Source organism: Scomber japonicus, chromosome 13 (genome assembly GCF_027409825.1).
Source record: "Scomber japonicus isolate fScoJap1 chromosome 13, fScoJap1.pri, whole genome shotgun sequence".
NCBI lineage: Eukaryota > Metazoa > Chordata > Actinopteri > Scombriformes > Scombridae > Scomber > Scomber japonicus.
This window is the reverse complement of record NC_070590.1, coordinates 12,138,192-12,154,098: the sequence shown is the minus strand read 5'-3', so window position 1 is coordinate 12,154,098 and position 15,907 is coordinate 12,138,192. Positions and strand designations below refer to the sequence as shown.

Genomic DNA, 15,907 nt, shown 5'->3' with positions numbered 1-15,907 from the left:
AAAGTGAAGGAAAACCAAAATACACATGTCCGTCACAACCAGTGTTATATTTTGAACTGCTCCCTAGGTTTATAACAAGTCCTCGCTGTGCACAAAGTCAAACTGTCCTGATAGAGAAGATTAGTATTTTCCAGAATAGTTGAACAAAACCACTGGTAAAGAAAATTTGACACTTCTACCCCACTGTTCAACTGAGAGGAGACCACCCTAAAACACTTCTTGAATGTTTCTTTAAAAATTGATAGACTATAGAAAATAACAGGTCTAGCAAAGTCATTATGTAACATAACTACTGACATCCACACTGACAATTCTGACAGTCCACAATCTGATACAGCCTGTTGAGCTGCTACCAGCGTTTCAGTTTAATGGCAGTGTATCAAACTTGATTTGCCCCACAAGGTCTGGATGGAGCTTGATTTAAGTGCACAGCAGTAGCTCAGTAAACATACAAGTAGAAGTGGGTCACCTAGGACTATAAAGGCTAGACCCGTACTGAATCTCATTAATGGTGTTCTGACCAAGGGAAAATGAGGCCATTATAAAGTTTTTTTCCTCCAACCAGCTGGCATGGATCGTAAGATTACACAAGGTGCAAGTCCAAACAACAGCTTCAAAGTGTGTGTGTGTGTGTGTGGGGGGGGGGGGGGGGTGTTTGTCTCCACATATACAGTAACCTTGGGGCAGGTAAATCATTGACCGGCCTGTGGCACAAGGTTCTCTGTGTTGTATGGTGACAACCTATGACATAGCCAGCTGTACGCATGCAGCAATCAGGGCTGCAAATGCATACAGAGGATTTTCTATGTGTGTGTTTGTTGTGTGGATACATATCTACACATGCTCAGGTGAAAAAAAGTTATTATAGTTATTTTTCTCCAGACCTTTTTTTAAATTTCAGATTTACTTGACAGTGTGACAAATCATCTACTTTCACATAGCATTAATAACTGAAAAAGACTCAAAGGAGTCTTCAAGGACAAGTGTCATTTTACACCATCTAATAAAGCCTTTTAAAAATTCTCCTTGGTAACAAGTGTTGAATAAATTAATTGTAAATAAATTGCTCCTAGGAATCATTAGATATCAACTTGTTGGCACTTTTGCCATATGAAATGCAAGCTTCTGAGCAACAAGAAGTGTTTTACAGCCATATATATTGTATGTTATAGGTGTGTTTGGCACAAAGGTTGAGTTAAAAATATTTAAGAAAATCAATGAGGAGGTATTTTGTTGCATTTAATAGCTAAGGCTAATCTGCAATTTCAAACACAAACCTCAAGTACAGGATCTCCAGGCTTCAAAAGTTGGCATGTCAGTCATGTTTCACATTAGCCTTAATTAAATGGCCATCAACAAATCAAACGAATGGCAGCTCTAGTGCTAGAGGAATTCATCAAGTTGCTCACACTTCAACAGGTTGGATGCTTGCTGCCTGAGGGGTCTGAACCGTGGCCTCCTGCTGAATCACCCCGGTTACTCTGCCACCCTGCTGACACTGATCGGGTGAGAGAAAACTAACTCATGTTTCTAGAAAAGAAATCCAGCAGATGAGCAAAGGAATGGGATATTCCAGATTTAATTTACAAGCACTCTGCTTTGCACTCTTATGTAAAGATTTGTATTAAAATTAGACTACTTCTGCCTGGGAGGAAAATAAACAGATGAACTAACGGTGATCCCTGAACCCTGGCAATCAAACCCAGGCACACCCAAACTACTTCTCCTTTAGTCCCAACAGGAAAATCAAGAGGGCAACTTGTGGACAGAGAGACATGAATATTCCTCAGATTAAGGGCATTCCCCTACATACTGAGTCCAGAAGGAGGGATTAAAGATGATCGCATCTGTGTAAGATGAGACAGACGGGGCCAAGAACGACCCACATTCAGGCATACAGGCTGCATAACACAAACAGGGCAAACAAAATATCACACATTTTAGCAAACACAGAGGCAGAAAAACAAAACAGGTCTACACTTCAGATTTCAGAAAAACTCAGAAATGCTCTGAGGGTTTTTTTATTTATGTTTTTACAGTGACTATCACTGGGAGGCAGGGAAGGCAGGAAATTCCACCAACTTGATTCATCGATCAGAAAACAAGCTGTGACACATCAGAGAATTTACAGGAAACACGCCACTTACAAAACTCTGTTATAAAGTTTATGTTTCTGCGGAAATCCATTTGTCTCATCATAAAGACAAAATTCATGATAATTTGTGTGCTTGTTTCTGAGTCTGCTGGAACACAACAAGGGTTCGTGATGATATTACATGATGATACTTTTTTCCCACACAAAAAACACATAGGAAACTCTGGCATACTGGGTCTTTTAATTACATATTGTGTGACGAGATCTTGCGAGACGAAGACGCGACGATATTTCGTTTATCGTCACACCCCTAGTTATTAGGATTACATTGAATTTTGTCTATTTATGTTTATTGCCTATTTGATACGACCAGATTCAACAAAAAAATTAACTGTCACATGCAGAGATTCCTGCAGCATATTAAACTGCAAGCTGTCATGAGAAGAAATTAACTACACCTGAAGAAGGACAACATTAATCTCTGGGGGGAAAAATGTGCTATATCACATAGCAAGCCATATATTTAGCAAGAGAGTGTTAATACTGTGATTTAGTAACTAGACTGATCCTGAGAGATGCATCAGGATTCTGCCTCCAAATGAGAAAATGAGAAAATTGAATTTAACACCTACAGGAAATTCTGGATCTGCTTGTTAGAAAGAGATTTCCATCATTGTCATCAAGGCACCAAATGAGAGACTTCTTTTGTTTTGGGATTATGGCGTTGATCCCTCTGGATGGTTCTGAAGGTTTGTTGTGGCCCATCTAAATGTATGTTTAAATGGTAGGGAACATTTTCTGCATCCGGCGATGCAAGGGCGGAGACTTTACTGGGGGAAATTCTGAGATGTGTTGTTGTGTTTCTAGTTTATGCCAATTTACAACACCTTAAGAAAAACACACATTTTGCAGTTGATTATGAGTGTTTTTGTTTGTTCCTGCAAAGCACCACATTCTTGGAAAAAAGCCATTTGGCGCACTGTCACACTGTTTCAGCAATTATCTTTACAACTGCAAAAAATTAACACACAAGACAAATATAGCTGCCATGTGGCAGTGCGCTCTATGCTAGTTAAAAATCTATCATACAGTACTGTTGTAATTTCAGGTAAACATGCAAATCAGCCACAACTTCTGAGCAAATTACCCACATAATAGATAAAACAATATTTATAATGATAACAATATTCATTTCCTTTCTGGTCAATAATGGCACTTGGGCGAAGGCGGGCAGAGGGGTAGCAGCCTGAGCCACTATGGCCACTAGACTCCATACTTCCTGTTTCCTGATAGAGCTGTTGCCAAATATAACAATCTCAATCCTCAGTTTATGAAGTACAGTGAGTCAGTTCAATTGAAGCTATATTTATACTCTCTCCTGACGCATCCATGCACAGTTTGCTCATAGAATCTTTCATGTTAATGTTGTAGAGGAGGACGAGAGACTGCTGCCATCACATATAGGCCCAGTTATCCGCTTAATGCCGTCGCTCTCTTATCCAACTGTAGCAAGCTGAGCTAGGTTACATCAGTAAGTAAGCCATCGAAAGCAGGGGGATTTATGACACACCCATAATTATGTACTCAGAGGAACTTTAAAGCATAGTGCCGATGGCCATCACCTAATTCATTAGACATGGATGAGTTTAGAAAGAATCCTGCGGAGGTTATCCAATAAGGATACTCCATTCTCAGTAGTCTACACCAAGAAACGCTAACTATAGCTTCGCAGACCATATGCAGCCATCACATGATTTGCAATGAGGCATTTGTGTGTGTGTGTGTGTGTGTGTGTGTGTGTGTGTGTGTGTGTGTGTGTGTGTGTGTGTGTGTGTGTGTGTGTGTGTAAGAGGGGAGGGTTTCATGCACAGTGTGTGGGTGTAATATTTATCAATTACATAAAGCAAAGATGCAGAATTTAAACCCTTAATAAGCACACCGATATCTAAATACTAATGCCAATATCTAATTACTTTACAGAGGCAAAAAGAAACACTATATTGAATTTTTTAAGACCATTGAGCCATATTCCATTCACAAAAATAATGCTGGCAAAAAAGCAAGCATGAGAGACGTTTTGTTCACATGGGACTGAAAGAGGAACAATGTAGCTCAAAATCAGTTTATGTTAAACCACTTTTATTAAATTAAATGTGGCTATTCAAATCAGCATGGATGATAACATATATAGTACAACTGCCTGTTATTATGTGACCATAGTTCCATACTTAGGTCTCTTTATAACAACTGAACTCCATCCACTGTCAAACTCCCCTCTCCAAGTTTAAGACAGAAACTGACTTATGTGACAAAATAATATTCAACCTGGTATGAGTCTGTTCTGACTATTTGTCTTTGCAAGAATGTTTTTTTTTTAATTGTAAAGATGGTGTAAGAAAAACACAGAAATATTAAATACCTGTTCAGTGAAAAAAAACAAAAAATAATTGCTCAATAACACAACAAACCACAGATTTAGAATTTAGCAGACTTGATTCAAAACGTTTCTGAAAACCTTTAAGGGATTCCCCCAGAGACCCAGGCTGAAATTAGAACTGGGTTTGTAAGAACCTGTGGGATTTTTATGGTGTGTTCTTTTATCAGTATTTGAAGACAAATATGGTTTTGGTGCAATTTAAGGTTGCAATGCAGCATGCTCTTTTCTTTCTCCCCTCTGCTCTCTGTGTCAGCGATCCACATAAGGGCGAGGCTGAGCTCCTCCACACAAACACACACACACACACACACACACACACACACACACACACACACACACACACACACACACACACACACACACACACACACACACACACACAGCGGACAGTAAAGCAGAGAGGCCATGGCGGAGAGAAAGAAATCATGACATGTATTTTATTCCAGCTGATAACGACTACGATCGTTATTTTAGATGCAATAAAACCTTTCGGGGGTAAGAAGCCAATAAGAGCTAATTATTAAAATACAGTTTGTTTAAATAGCGTAAAGTTGCAGAAAAGCAATATTTTCAACTGTTTCACACATGAATCCCATCCACCGCCTGCATGATTTACACAACCACAGCATGCTTGTTGGACTCAAATCTAAGGAATATTATCTATTTTTATTTAGATTTTACATTTCCTGGCAGATATCTTATTGGGTTCATATGTTGATTTGCTGTGGTAAACAATGATCTTGTTACTCTACAAATAAATACATTGTTACATTAAAAAAAAAAATAATAATAATATATATATATCCTTTGCATTTCTTTCTTTTTTTCCTAAACAGTAAGACTAGCTTTGTCTTGCAAAAAGAGGTTAAAATGTCATGTGGTCTGTTAAATTAGGCCAGCGATATGTTCATGACACTCAACACCAGCGTAAACAAGGCGGCAGCCACCAAAACAGCCTTAAAAAAGAAACAGCTTGGCCTAGACCTCCTTTCACGTTCTGCACTACAGTGACCCCGACTTAAACCTACTTCAAAGACTCAGTACAGTAGGCTCCAAACGAGGGGGTGGGGAGTGGGGGTGAGGTTGCGTCTTGGCTGATGATGCAAAAGTTAGAGATCTTCGAAAAATCATACTTAGTAGAAGCCATCTAAGGAATCAATTAGCCACAAAAATAACACAAAATAATAACAAGTGTCACACAACATTTCCATACACAGTAGCAACATGTAGCATGGAAATGTGTGTCCTACGTAAAGATGTAAGATCTTGATGCCTTACTTTTTACCTACCATGAGGTAATTAAAAATAACATGCAGTGAAAGATAAAGAGCAGTGAAATGCAGCCTTGCACACAGCAAAAGCTACCAGTAAGCCTGTTAAGCAGGAACTCAAACAAACAATGTGGATTGAGGTTGGCATAATCTTAGAGATTACAAATCCAGGAAACTGAGTCAACAGACATAAATCTGACCTAGTTTGGCTTCAGTTTGAGTTATTTACCTGTTGTGAAATGACTATCGAGGTCAATTATATTAAAACTGTAATTGTTTGATGCATAATATGATAAAGATGGTTAAGCAGACATTAATTTGGACAACAGCATTTCCCAATTTGATTCCACTAAAATTCAATTAACAGTACTGTCAGTCCTAGCGTGTAGGCTCACTAGTTACAAGGTACACAACTTGAAACAAAGCCCTCCAACATAGCCTTGACTCTCATTAACAAGATGATATCTCCATTAGTTTCCACAAGTGACAACATGTTTAAAAAACTATAATGCGTCAAGCCAGTCAGACAATCAAGGTTTAAGTGCAGCTAAGACATAATCATCATCATCATCATCCTATGCATCATTATAAACATTAACTCACTAATCCTCATTTATGGAGCACTGAAATCCATCACTACAACTCCTGTTTACGTTTCTGCTGCATAACTTCTCCCTTGTGTTGGCCCCTTGGATCAGTCTCCAAAGCTGTGAATATACCGTCCACTTTTGTGGTAAGGATCTGCATTATATTCTGTGGCTTCTATCCAGGAGGAAGGCCAGACACAGGCCTCTAAAACTGTATAGCTAAAAATCACAGTCAGGTTGATCCTCTTTATGTTTGTTTTTCATATGGTAAATATTCCACTTTGCAATACATATCTGTTACTATCTCCTGTCAGTGTTAGGTGAGGCTCTGAATGAGTACATTTCAGACACTCAAGGCAACAATAAAAAGAAAACTACAAAGTTGACATGTTCTGAAATGTTTTTTTCAAGGTCCACTTAAACATCATATCATTAACATCAAGCATCAGCAAACCCTGGTCCAGCAGAATGCAATGTCACAACTATTTCATGAAGCACGAGCAAAAATGATTCATTTGGCATTCAACACTAATTGTAAAACATTCAAAACTTCATAAGTTCTACAGTGTACTCCAAACAGTGTATGTGTGTGTGTGTGTGTGTGTGTGTGTGTGTGTGTGTGTGTGTGTGTGTGTGTGTGTGTTTGCATAACATCTCTGTGTGTACAGCCTTTGCGTGCCTCTGTAAAATATGGAGAACTTTCAGGGGCCCATCACGGCTGAGTAGGTGAGAAGAAAAAAAGAGACTGAGTGACAGTCTAAAGGAGAGGGAGGCAGCACCAGCAGCACACAAGAGCAGATCTGTACACGTGGCCCCTCTGCCTCCCTATGTGTACTCTCTCTTTCTCACACACACACAAACACACACACACACACACACACACACACACACACACACACACACACACACACACACACACACACACACACACACACACACACACACACACACACACACACACACACACACATACAGACACTAACTGGACATGATGCAAATGAGTGAAAATCAGATCCTAACTTGCTCCATGTGTCAGAGAATAGGCTAAGTGATGTGTCACTTGTTCGAAAAACCGCTCACCCTGGCACCCTTGCTCCACCTTCAACCTATTTTCATTGGTCAAAAATCAACGCTGATGTCCTTGACGTTTCCCTTTCCCCTCCAGTCAGCAGTCAACATGGATGAAGAGACACTTATTTACAACATTGAGAAGCAGCACATCTTTTTTATGATCCACAGCACCATTTTCATACGGACGCCATTAAAAGGACGAGGTTGGGAAGGAAATCAGAGAGCTGTTGGGAATTACAAGAAATTAAACTGTCCTAGATGGAGAAATCACAAGTTGCGCCAAAAAGAAATATGGCTTGTAGAATAATTTTTTTGTGCTCTATTCACTGGAGTTTGCTCGGTTGCTGTACATTAGGAAGAGGCATGCAGCACGGAAGAGAAGAGAATATATCAACCGTTTTTACTGTCAGCACGTCTCACATTTTGAATTTAGCAACAGAAAGATGAAAAAAGATTAACAGGCATACATATCCAGAGACCTATTTAGTGTGTTATCATACATGTTATTTCCTGTATGTAAGAAAATATATGATGCACTACACAAACATAACGCAATAAAGTACAGTAAAGTAAAACTGAATATTTACTTAATAAAATGAGAATCTTGCTTTTTTAGGAGTTTTAAATGATGTTCGAAGGGCTTCGTTTGACCCCAGGCATGAAGCAACAACATTTGTCTATGTGATTATCAGTTACATAACAAGAGGCTTGAGCCAAGCAATGTGATTGGGCCAAATTGTTTTCTAACTGTGCTGAAAATTGCCATAGAACAGCAAGATCATATACAGCAAACTATATGGAGCCGTTGGCTATGTGAACTCGTGACAACTAAGCAGCTGGTCTCAGTTTTCATCCCAACTTTGAGATGCACTATACATAGTAAAACACAATCTACTACAACACTGCAAAGAACTCCTACCTTTGCCAATTTATAATGTACAATCTTCACCTTTTATGAAATTGTGTCAGAGAGGTGTGTTACATTTTTGATGTAGTTTTTTGCATTATGTTTAATTGTATTATATTTTAAGTACTTATCTGCACTACAACAATGTCCATAATGTCAAAGGTCAAATTACAATAAAGCTCTAAGTCTAAAAACTGATTTACAGACAAAATTATTAATATGTAGAGATCAGCTGTTAAAATAATTAGCAACTATACTGCCAAATATTCTCTTTTCCAACTTCTTCTGAGGACTGTTATTCTCTATGTCTAGGTTTTGAACCAAATTATTCATTGACTGAGAAAATAATCTGCAGATTAAATAAAAATCATCATTAGGCAATTTGAGAAATTAGAATATTCAACCTTTACCCAACTATGCTTGCTTGTTTGTTGGTGCATTGGTCCATTTTCATATTGCTTTGTGTTTGTGCATTTGTTTTTTAGTAAGGCTTTTGCACAGCACTGCTCAGGCCTTGTAGAACATCAAAGCCCTGCATGAGATAGACACAGTATGAAAACACACACCATGCTGATACAACGGGCATCAAGATACCAGGAAGTAGCTGGGGTACAAAGGTACTGTGGTAAAGGTACTTGGCACTTGTTGCTATATTTACTTGACCAGAAAAGCACACACCAAAAGCAGCATATTAAACTGCTATTTTAAATTTCTACAATGTTTTTTCATCAGTGTTTGTGGCAACAGTAACATCTACTATAGTTTATTGAATGTATATTTATATCTGTATGTGAATGAGAATGTGAATGTGAAAGACTTGAAATGACAGTGATAACAGCAGATTAGGGTTTGCACATGAAGTATGATGCATGACAAAAGGACTTTTTCACAGCTTAAACTGGTTAACAGCACAACAATCTGGGAGCATATCAGCCTGACAGCAGCGAGATAACAGTAACTGACACCCATACCATGTTAATCTTTGACTTGTTTACAAAGCAGATTGAGCCAAACACCTCAATGCCTATTGAAGAAGGACAGTACTGACTCACACAATTACCCCGTGTTGAAACGCCATCTTGTGATCTAACCATTCAAACCATGTTCACAAAGAATCTCAGAAAACAGTTAATACATTTCTCTCTTTCAACTTTCCATTCATGGCTGATTTGGCTATCAGCAGGCACTTCCATGCTGAAAGTGAGGAGGGCAGACACTTCTCATTCTCACTGCGCGGCACATACACCACGTTCTCACTCACTTTCCCTCGCATTAAATATATTGCATCCTTTGAAATGCACGTATCACACGTTCTCAATGAATCACTTCCTGTGGAATGACACATTTATGCAACTCCATGTTATCTTTGTGTCTGCACTTTGTTACAGAAGAATTTTGAAAAAGGCAGAGCATGGACAAATTATGATTAATTACTATGTACAAGAACAATTTCACATTTTTTCCAAAATAATAACAAGTTTTCTGAGATCATGCAATCACCAAAGCTGTTCATTTACATATTTAAAAAAGGCAGATGGTTATTAATCGTAAACTATCTCATTAGATTGGCATTTAACCTCTCAAAAGGCACAATTAAATATCCTCACTTCTTTTTTCAACACCCCTGTTCCCACCTTCTAACCTGGCAATAGTTCAATTCATCACCTATTTGTCATATCTGCCTCCACTGACAATAACCCTGCAAAATAAAGGAGCATTTATTACTTTTTTCCTTCCTACTCATTTCTCCTGGCATTCCTGAAATGTAATGCAATGTGGATGAATTGGAGGAATGTGTGCCCTGCTGTGTCTCCCTAGTCAAGGTGATAAGAGCCAGATGCCCTCCACCCCAGGGTGCTAGCACTTCCCTCAAAAAGAAGAAAAGAAAAAAAAGGAAAATGTCCCGGGCAAACACATAACAGCTGTGCTCTTTTTCTTTTTTTGGCTTATTAAAGTGATGTGTCTGTTGTGCTAGAATCACATACTGAAGAAGTCAGGCTTAAAAGCTGTGTAACGTATCGACTGCGTTCATCTCCCAAATGCACACTCAAGGTGTCCTGTGGGGAACTGAAGTGCCCTGATACATCACTCTGGATTTGATTTAATTTCAGCAGCATCGACAGAGACAAAATCAGAGCTGCAGTGCATAAGTTAAAAGCAAAAACAAAAATGTTTTTGAGGAGACAATAAAAATAATCCCCATGTGTTCGAACCGAGTTATAACTAATATTGCAGGATATAGGTATTTTTTAAATCATCATTCCTCCCTAAATTTTGTAAAAGAACAACATTATGATGGCCCATTCATAGAGTTTATGGACTGTTAAAATGTACATTAACTGCAGTGAACAACAAATAAGTTTTTTTATGGAAGCCCATAGGGGACTTTATTAAAATGAGAACGTAAACTTGAAAATGAAATTCCACAATAGCATCATAATTTTCCATGTGTATGTGTTATTTGAGTACAAATAACAATACAATTGCAATAATCCGATTTACATTTTTGTTATCACATGCTTATGTGGGTATTGTCTGATCATATTAAAATGAAAAAAGTTGCACTCCACTGTGCAGAGGACAATATTCATATTTGACCATTAAAATGCTATAAAACAATTTGACCTGATTTTCAAACAATATTTCAGTGACAATTAAAACTAAAATGTAATTTTCTAATAATTTGAAAATGAAAACTTCACTTCATTTTCAAAAACGTAAGCAGCTTTACAGTCGACAGTATTCAAATGCTATAAACAAAGGCCCCAGTCTATTGCATTTACATGAAAATAAATAACACAATGTATCAGTCTATTAATTAAGGTGGGTCACTTATTCTTATTCTCTGTAGGCAAGACACCATCCTTCTACTCCAAACAATAATTAATAAAGACCCCTATGGGCTACCATGAATTGCATTAAAAGTTACATCCAGTAGTCCTTAACACCATACTGCTAACAACTACTGATCTGAATAATTGACAGAAAGAACTGACACACTGTTTGATTTAGACAAGGCAGCAAAGATGATGACTGACTCTAGATCAGCTCTGAGAAACACATCACTGCTAAATACACAATAAATCATCTTAAACTCCTCTTTCCTCTTGAATTCTTTTTACATATTTTAAAAGCACACCAAATGCCGTCCAAGCACACAAAAAAGTCAAGCATATCATGAATGAAAGCAGACACCAAATCCGCCACATAGAGAAAAAATACAGAGAGCAGTAAATAAAATCAATCCGGAAGACCTACCTGGAGAAGTTGACAGCAAAACTTGACAGGGCTGTGGCAGAGGGGAGCCCATCATCGCCCCTTTGTATCCTAGAAGCCTCTCCATACCTGTTCCCCCTGACCCAGCTCTCGCCCACCGGAGTCAGGTTTGAGTACATGCCAAAAGGCTTCTGGTCTGGTAGGCCCACTGTGGAGGACGGGTTAGCGCTGTAGTGGTAGCCAGCTCCTGCGCCAACGGCCACAGGTGAGGACATGGGGCCTCCTCCATGAAGAGAGCTCATGCTGTTCTGGAGACACTGTGACTGGCAGAAAGAAGTACTGTCTTGCTTTTCCTGTTTGAGCACACCAGGAGTGCAAATGTGAATGAAAGTGTTGTCGGGATCCTTCTCCTCCTTGATCATAACGCTGGAGAGAAGTGATGGGGGCTGCTGATGTTGAGGGTGAAGCTGCTGTTGCTGGTGCTGTAGGAGGAGATGCTGCTGCTGCTGCTGCTGCTGCTGCTGCTGCTGCTGCTGCTGATGGTGTATGGGGTGCTGCTTCTCTGTACCGTTCACATTGGTACAGTTTCCTTTGTTACCCAGGAGAGACTTAGTCTCTATTAGCAAGCCGCTGACAGGACCGCCAACACTGCTGCTGTCATGCAGGATGTTATCCAAGTGGGCCACTTCTGAATCCAACTCAAAATCACTGATTTCTGGCAGCGTATTAGGAAGGTCCAGGTCTTGCCAAATCTCACTGTCGTCCATTAGACGACTACTATCCAAATCACACGGACCAGCACCTGCAAGTCCGCTGTAAGTTCCTAAGTCCTTATCCAGAGGAAAATTCCCCTCCTGCTTGATGTGCTGGGGAAAAAGGTCGGGCAGAGGGAGGTTGCCCAGGATGGAGGTGTCAGATGTGTTGATGACAGAGGTGGACATCCGGTCTAAATCAGAAATATTCTGGTTCAACAATGGCAAGTTCCCCTCAATGTTGCTTACACCAATATCCTGATGTTGTTGTGATGGTTTCTGCATTCTGATGAGTTTACCCTCCTTCATGTCTGACCCTTCAGACAGGACATGATGCTGAGGGGCCTCAAAGAGGCCTCCAAGCTGCGCCCGGTCTTTGGTTCCACCCTGTCCATTTAGGTCAACTGTGGGCAGAGACACAGGGCTGGACAGGTGCATTGCAGACTGGAGCAGTGAACCAGCTGTGTCACCTGTATCTCTGCATATTCCGGCTGCTGTCTCCCCAAATGTCAGGCTGTCGTCTCGATTACCGTTGCGCTTCAGTCCACCTTGATCCATTTTTTTTTATCCTGACAGGACAGTGAGGATGATTCAAAGAGGGCAAAAACACACAGAAAGTGAGAGAGAAGAAAGGTTAGGCTATAAAAACAGAGTTGATGCTGAAGAATAAGGTATGTTGTCTTGTCCAGAATAAAAATTTGAAAGTGAATATTGATCTTTCACGGTAATAGACATCTTGAAACATCTGTTGTGGCGCACTTTAAAAACTGATAGTGCAAGACTCCTGTCTACTACTGAGACTCTCTACCTATGCTGCTCTTTTAAATTTATATTTTTATTTTTCAAGGAATGACAGCAGCTGTATCAAACAAGATATCTCCTCCTCTCACACCCACACTGGAGCAGCATGGCAGAGGCACAAATGGCGCAAACCAGGATGACCTACATCAGTACAGAAAAAGACTGAATACTTTAGCCATTACATAACAAACATGACTATAAAGTTTTTTTTTTCTCTTTGAACTATGCCCCTTGTCTCAACTCAAGAGAGTTAAGAAGTGAAAGACATGCCTGGGCATAACTTGTGTTTCCCAGTCCCACATATACTCAAGCATGTGTAGAACAACATACTTCTGTCGAAAGAGATTAACCCACTGTGGGCCTCTGGGCATTTGCAGCTTTTAGCAACAGACTATCTCCATTTTGTTACAGGCTGCAAATGAACAATTCAGCTAAAACTCTATTTAAAAACCTGAAAAATTACACTACGTAAAATAAAATAAAATGTGGCCGCAACCTCTGCGATAGTAACCTTCCTGCATGCAAGAGTCCTGCAGCTCACTCCTGTATCTGTTGATCATTAACAACGATATTGCTATATCTGGAGGGGCAGAAATGCAAGCTGCAACTTGCGACACTTGTGCTTTTTCAAAGTCAGTGCCACTGGATAAATACAAATTCACCTAACTCGCATAGCCCAGAGCGTTTTGAACTCAGTCTATTTGAATTGTCATAATAAAATATTTCCTTAACATATCGCGTGCATTTCATGGCGACGGGATAAATATCCGATCGGCTTTGTTTTCAGCTCTAACTTCAAGCAGCGGACGGGATATGCTGCCTAGAATACATTAGTCCATAAATAAGATTTATGGTGCTATATGGACAGCGGGTTACTGCTTCCCTTGTACCTCTACAGCTGCACTGTGCAGCTCAAAGTGCGATCCAATGACTTGAGGGGTCTTGCTTTCTCTTCAGAAATGAAAAATACTTTCACCTTTGTCTCACTCCCTGGTGGAAAAGTTAAAATTATTTTTCTGTTGTTCATAGGTTTGGATTTCTCTCGCCCATGCAGACGGCTCATTAATCAATACAGCAGCCATCTCAAACTAAGGTTGTTAATCTGCTGTAACTCAGAGGCGGTGATGGAGGTCCCTGGTATGCCAAAGTTAAGAAAGTTTAGGGTTTCCTGACTTGCTGTACTGTACTTTTTTTTCTAAATAGCACAACATTACAGCATTAGTGCAACCTGTTGGCTGTAGTGTGAAATTGCACTGATCACACGCCTACAGCCGTAGAGCCTGATAAGCAGCAGCCGCTCCGTGTAAGTTTGTGCAACAATTTCACTTTATTGCAACAAAAAAAAGAGAGAGAGAAAAAGACGGTTCCTGCCGGTGCTAGCAGCGACACGGTGCGGGGATGTCAGTGCGCCTACGACGCAGCAAAGGGAGACGCTCATTGTCGGCCTACCTCGGGGGAACAACCAGTTGTTTTTTCCATATTTCTCAATAATATCACTGTAACACAACGAGAGTACTAGTGGCTCAATTTATAAAGTAGATCTTACCTGTAATTTAGGTGGGCTGCACCAGTTAGGTCATCTCCCGTCACACCGATTTGGAAAAAATGAAATTACGCTACGTCCACACAGTCAAGCTCTCATATAAAAAGCCTTCCGTGCTGTAACGTTGAGTGGTGAAATGTCAGCCGGGGTTGTCGTTGTTTCTCTCCCCGTATGGCACAAAAACATCCTCCGCAATATCAACTATTTTGTAACTAAAGTCAACAACGTCGTTGACCTCGCCGGAGCTGGCAGGATCCACCACCTTTTCGCCGATCTGTCGATATTAACTTTTTACGCTCGTCGCCTGTAGGGGGGAAAGTGATCGATCCGTCACTTGCTGTAACGATATCGGGATAAAATCCGCAACCAATCGACAGATCTACAGCGCAGAAAATTCACTTCTTGAGCCCTTAAAACCCGCGAGTACATTAAAGTTATATAATGCAACCGTGCTGCTCTGGTGCACTCAACTGCAAACTCAGGCAGGGCAGGGCGGACAGTTAGTTGAGCTGCGTCAAGCTGAATTGAACAGGAGCAGCACTTCCTCCTTGCCTCTCTCTCCCTCCCTCTCTCTCTTTCTCTCTCTGATTAGCCCACACATGAAAAAAAAAATGCACATTCAAAGCGCTTTTGAATCACATAATTGTTGGATGATGACCAGTTTGACCAACACACGCTGAGCAATTTAACATTTTAATTCAAGTCTGTCTTCAAAGCGGGTTAATTTTGCTTTTATTTTCATGCAGAATAGATCCGTTTCCTGTCACTCTTGGTCTCTCCGTGTTGGCTTCACATAGCTGTTAGTTTGACACTTGCCGGTGAACGCCCCTTTCCACACTGAAACTCTGCTGGGGAATCTGTCAAAACGTGTCTTGGTCGGCCACTGCTAACCTTCACACATGGTGGGATTGATAGTTAGTCAGCAGACTTGCACTAAACTATGCTGCAGCCTATTCTTCCATCGAAATGAGCATTTGTACAATATTCATACAAATTCACCTCGGGTCTCATTTGGGAGTTCTCTTGGGGTCAAATAAGGTTTTGAGCACAAAGTTTTCTCCATGCAACAGCATGTAATCATGATTAAGCAAGGGGCATATTTCGCCCTCAGCTATGAAATTAGAAATAGAATTACAATGAACTGAAATCAAAATCTCCTCACAATTGAATTGGTTTTGGTCAGGCAAACTACATAGTAAGTACATGTAAGAAAAATGAAATGCATTG

The 15,907-nt window shown here is 40.0% G+C and overlaps 1 protein-coding gene across 1 annotated transcript in view; it reads right to left on the bottom strand.

The window, feature by feature from the left end:
- LOC128371619 (glucocorticoid receptor-like) overlaps window positions 1-15,166 on the bottom strand; it is a 71,289-nt gene extending 56,123 nt beyond the window's left edge. Inside the window, exons 1-2 of the mRNA XM_053331976.1 lie at window positions 14,684-15,166; window positions 11,627-12,905 (exon numbers count right to left, since the gene is read on the bottom strand). Of these exons, the coding sequence (XP_053187951.1) occupies window positions 11,627-12,894 (1,268 nt within the window). The 5' untranslated portion in view covers window positions 12,895-12,905; window positions 14,684-15,166. The remainder of the gene's footprint in view (window positions 1-11,626; window positions 12,906-14,683) is intronic.
- Between the last annotated feature and the right edge of the window lie 741 nt (window positions 15,167-15,907).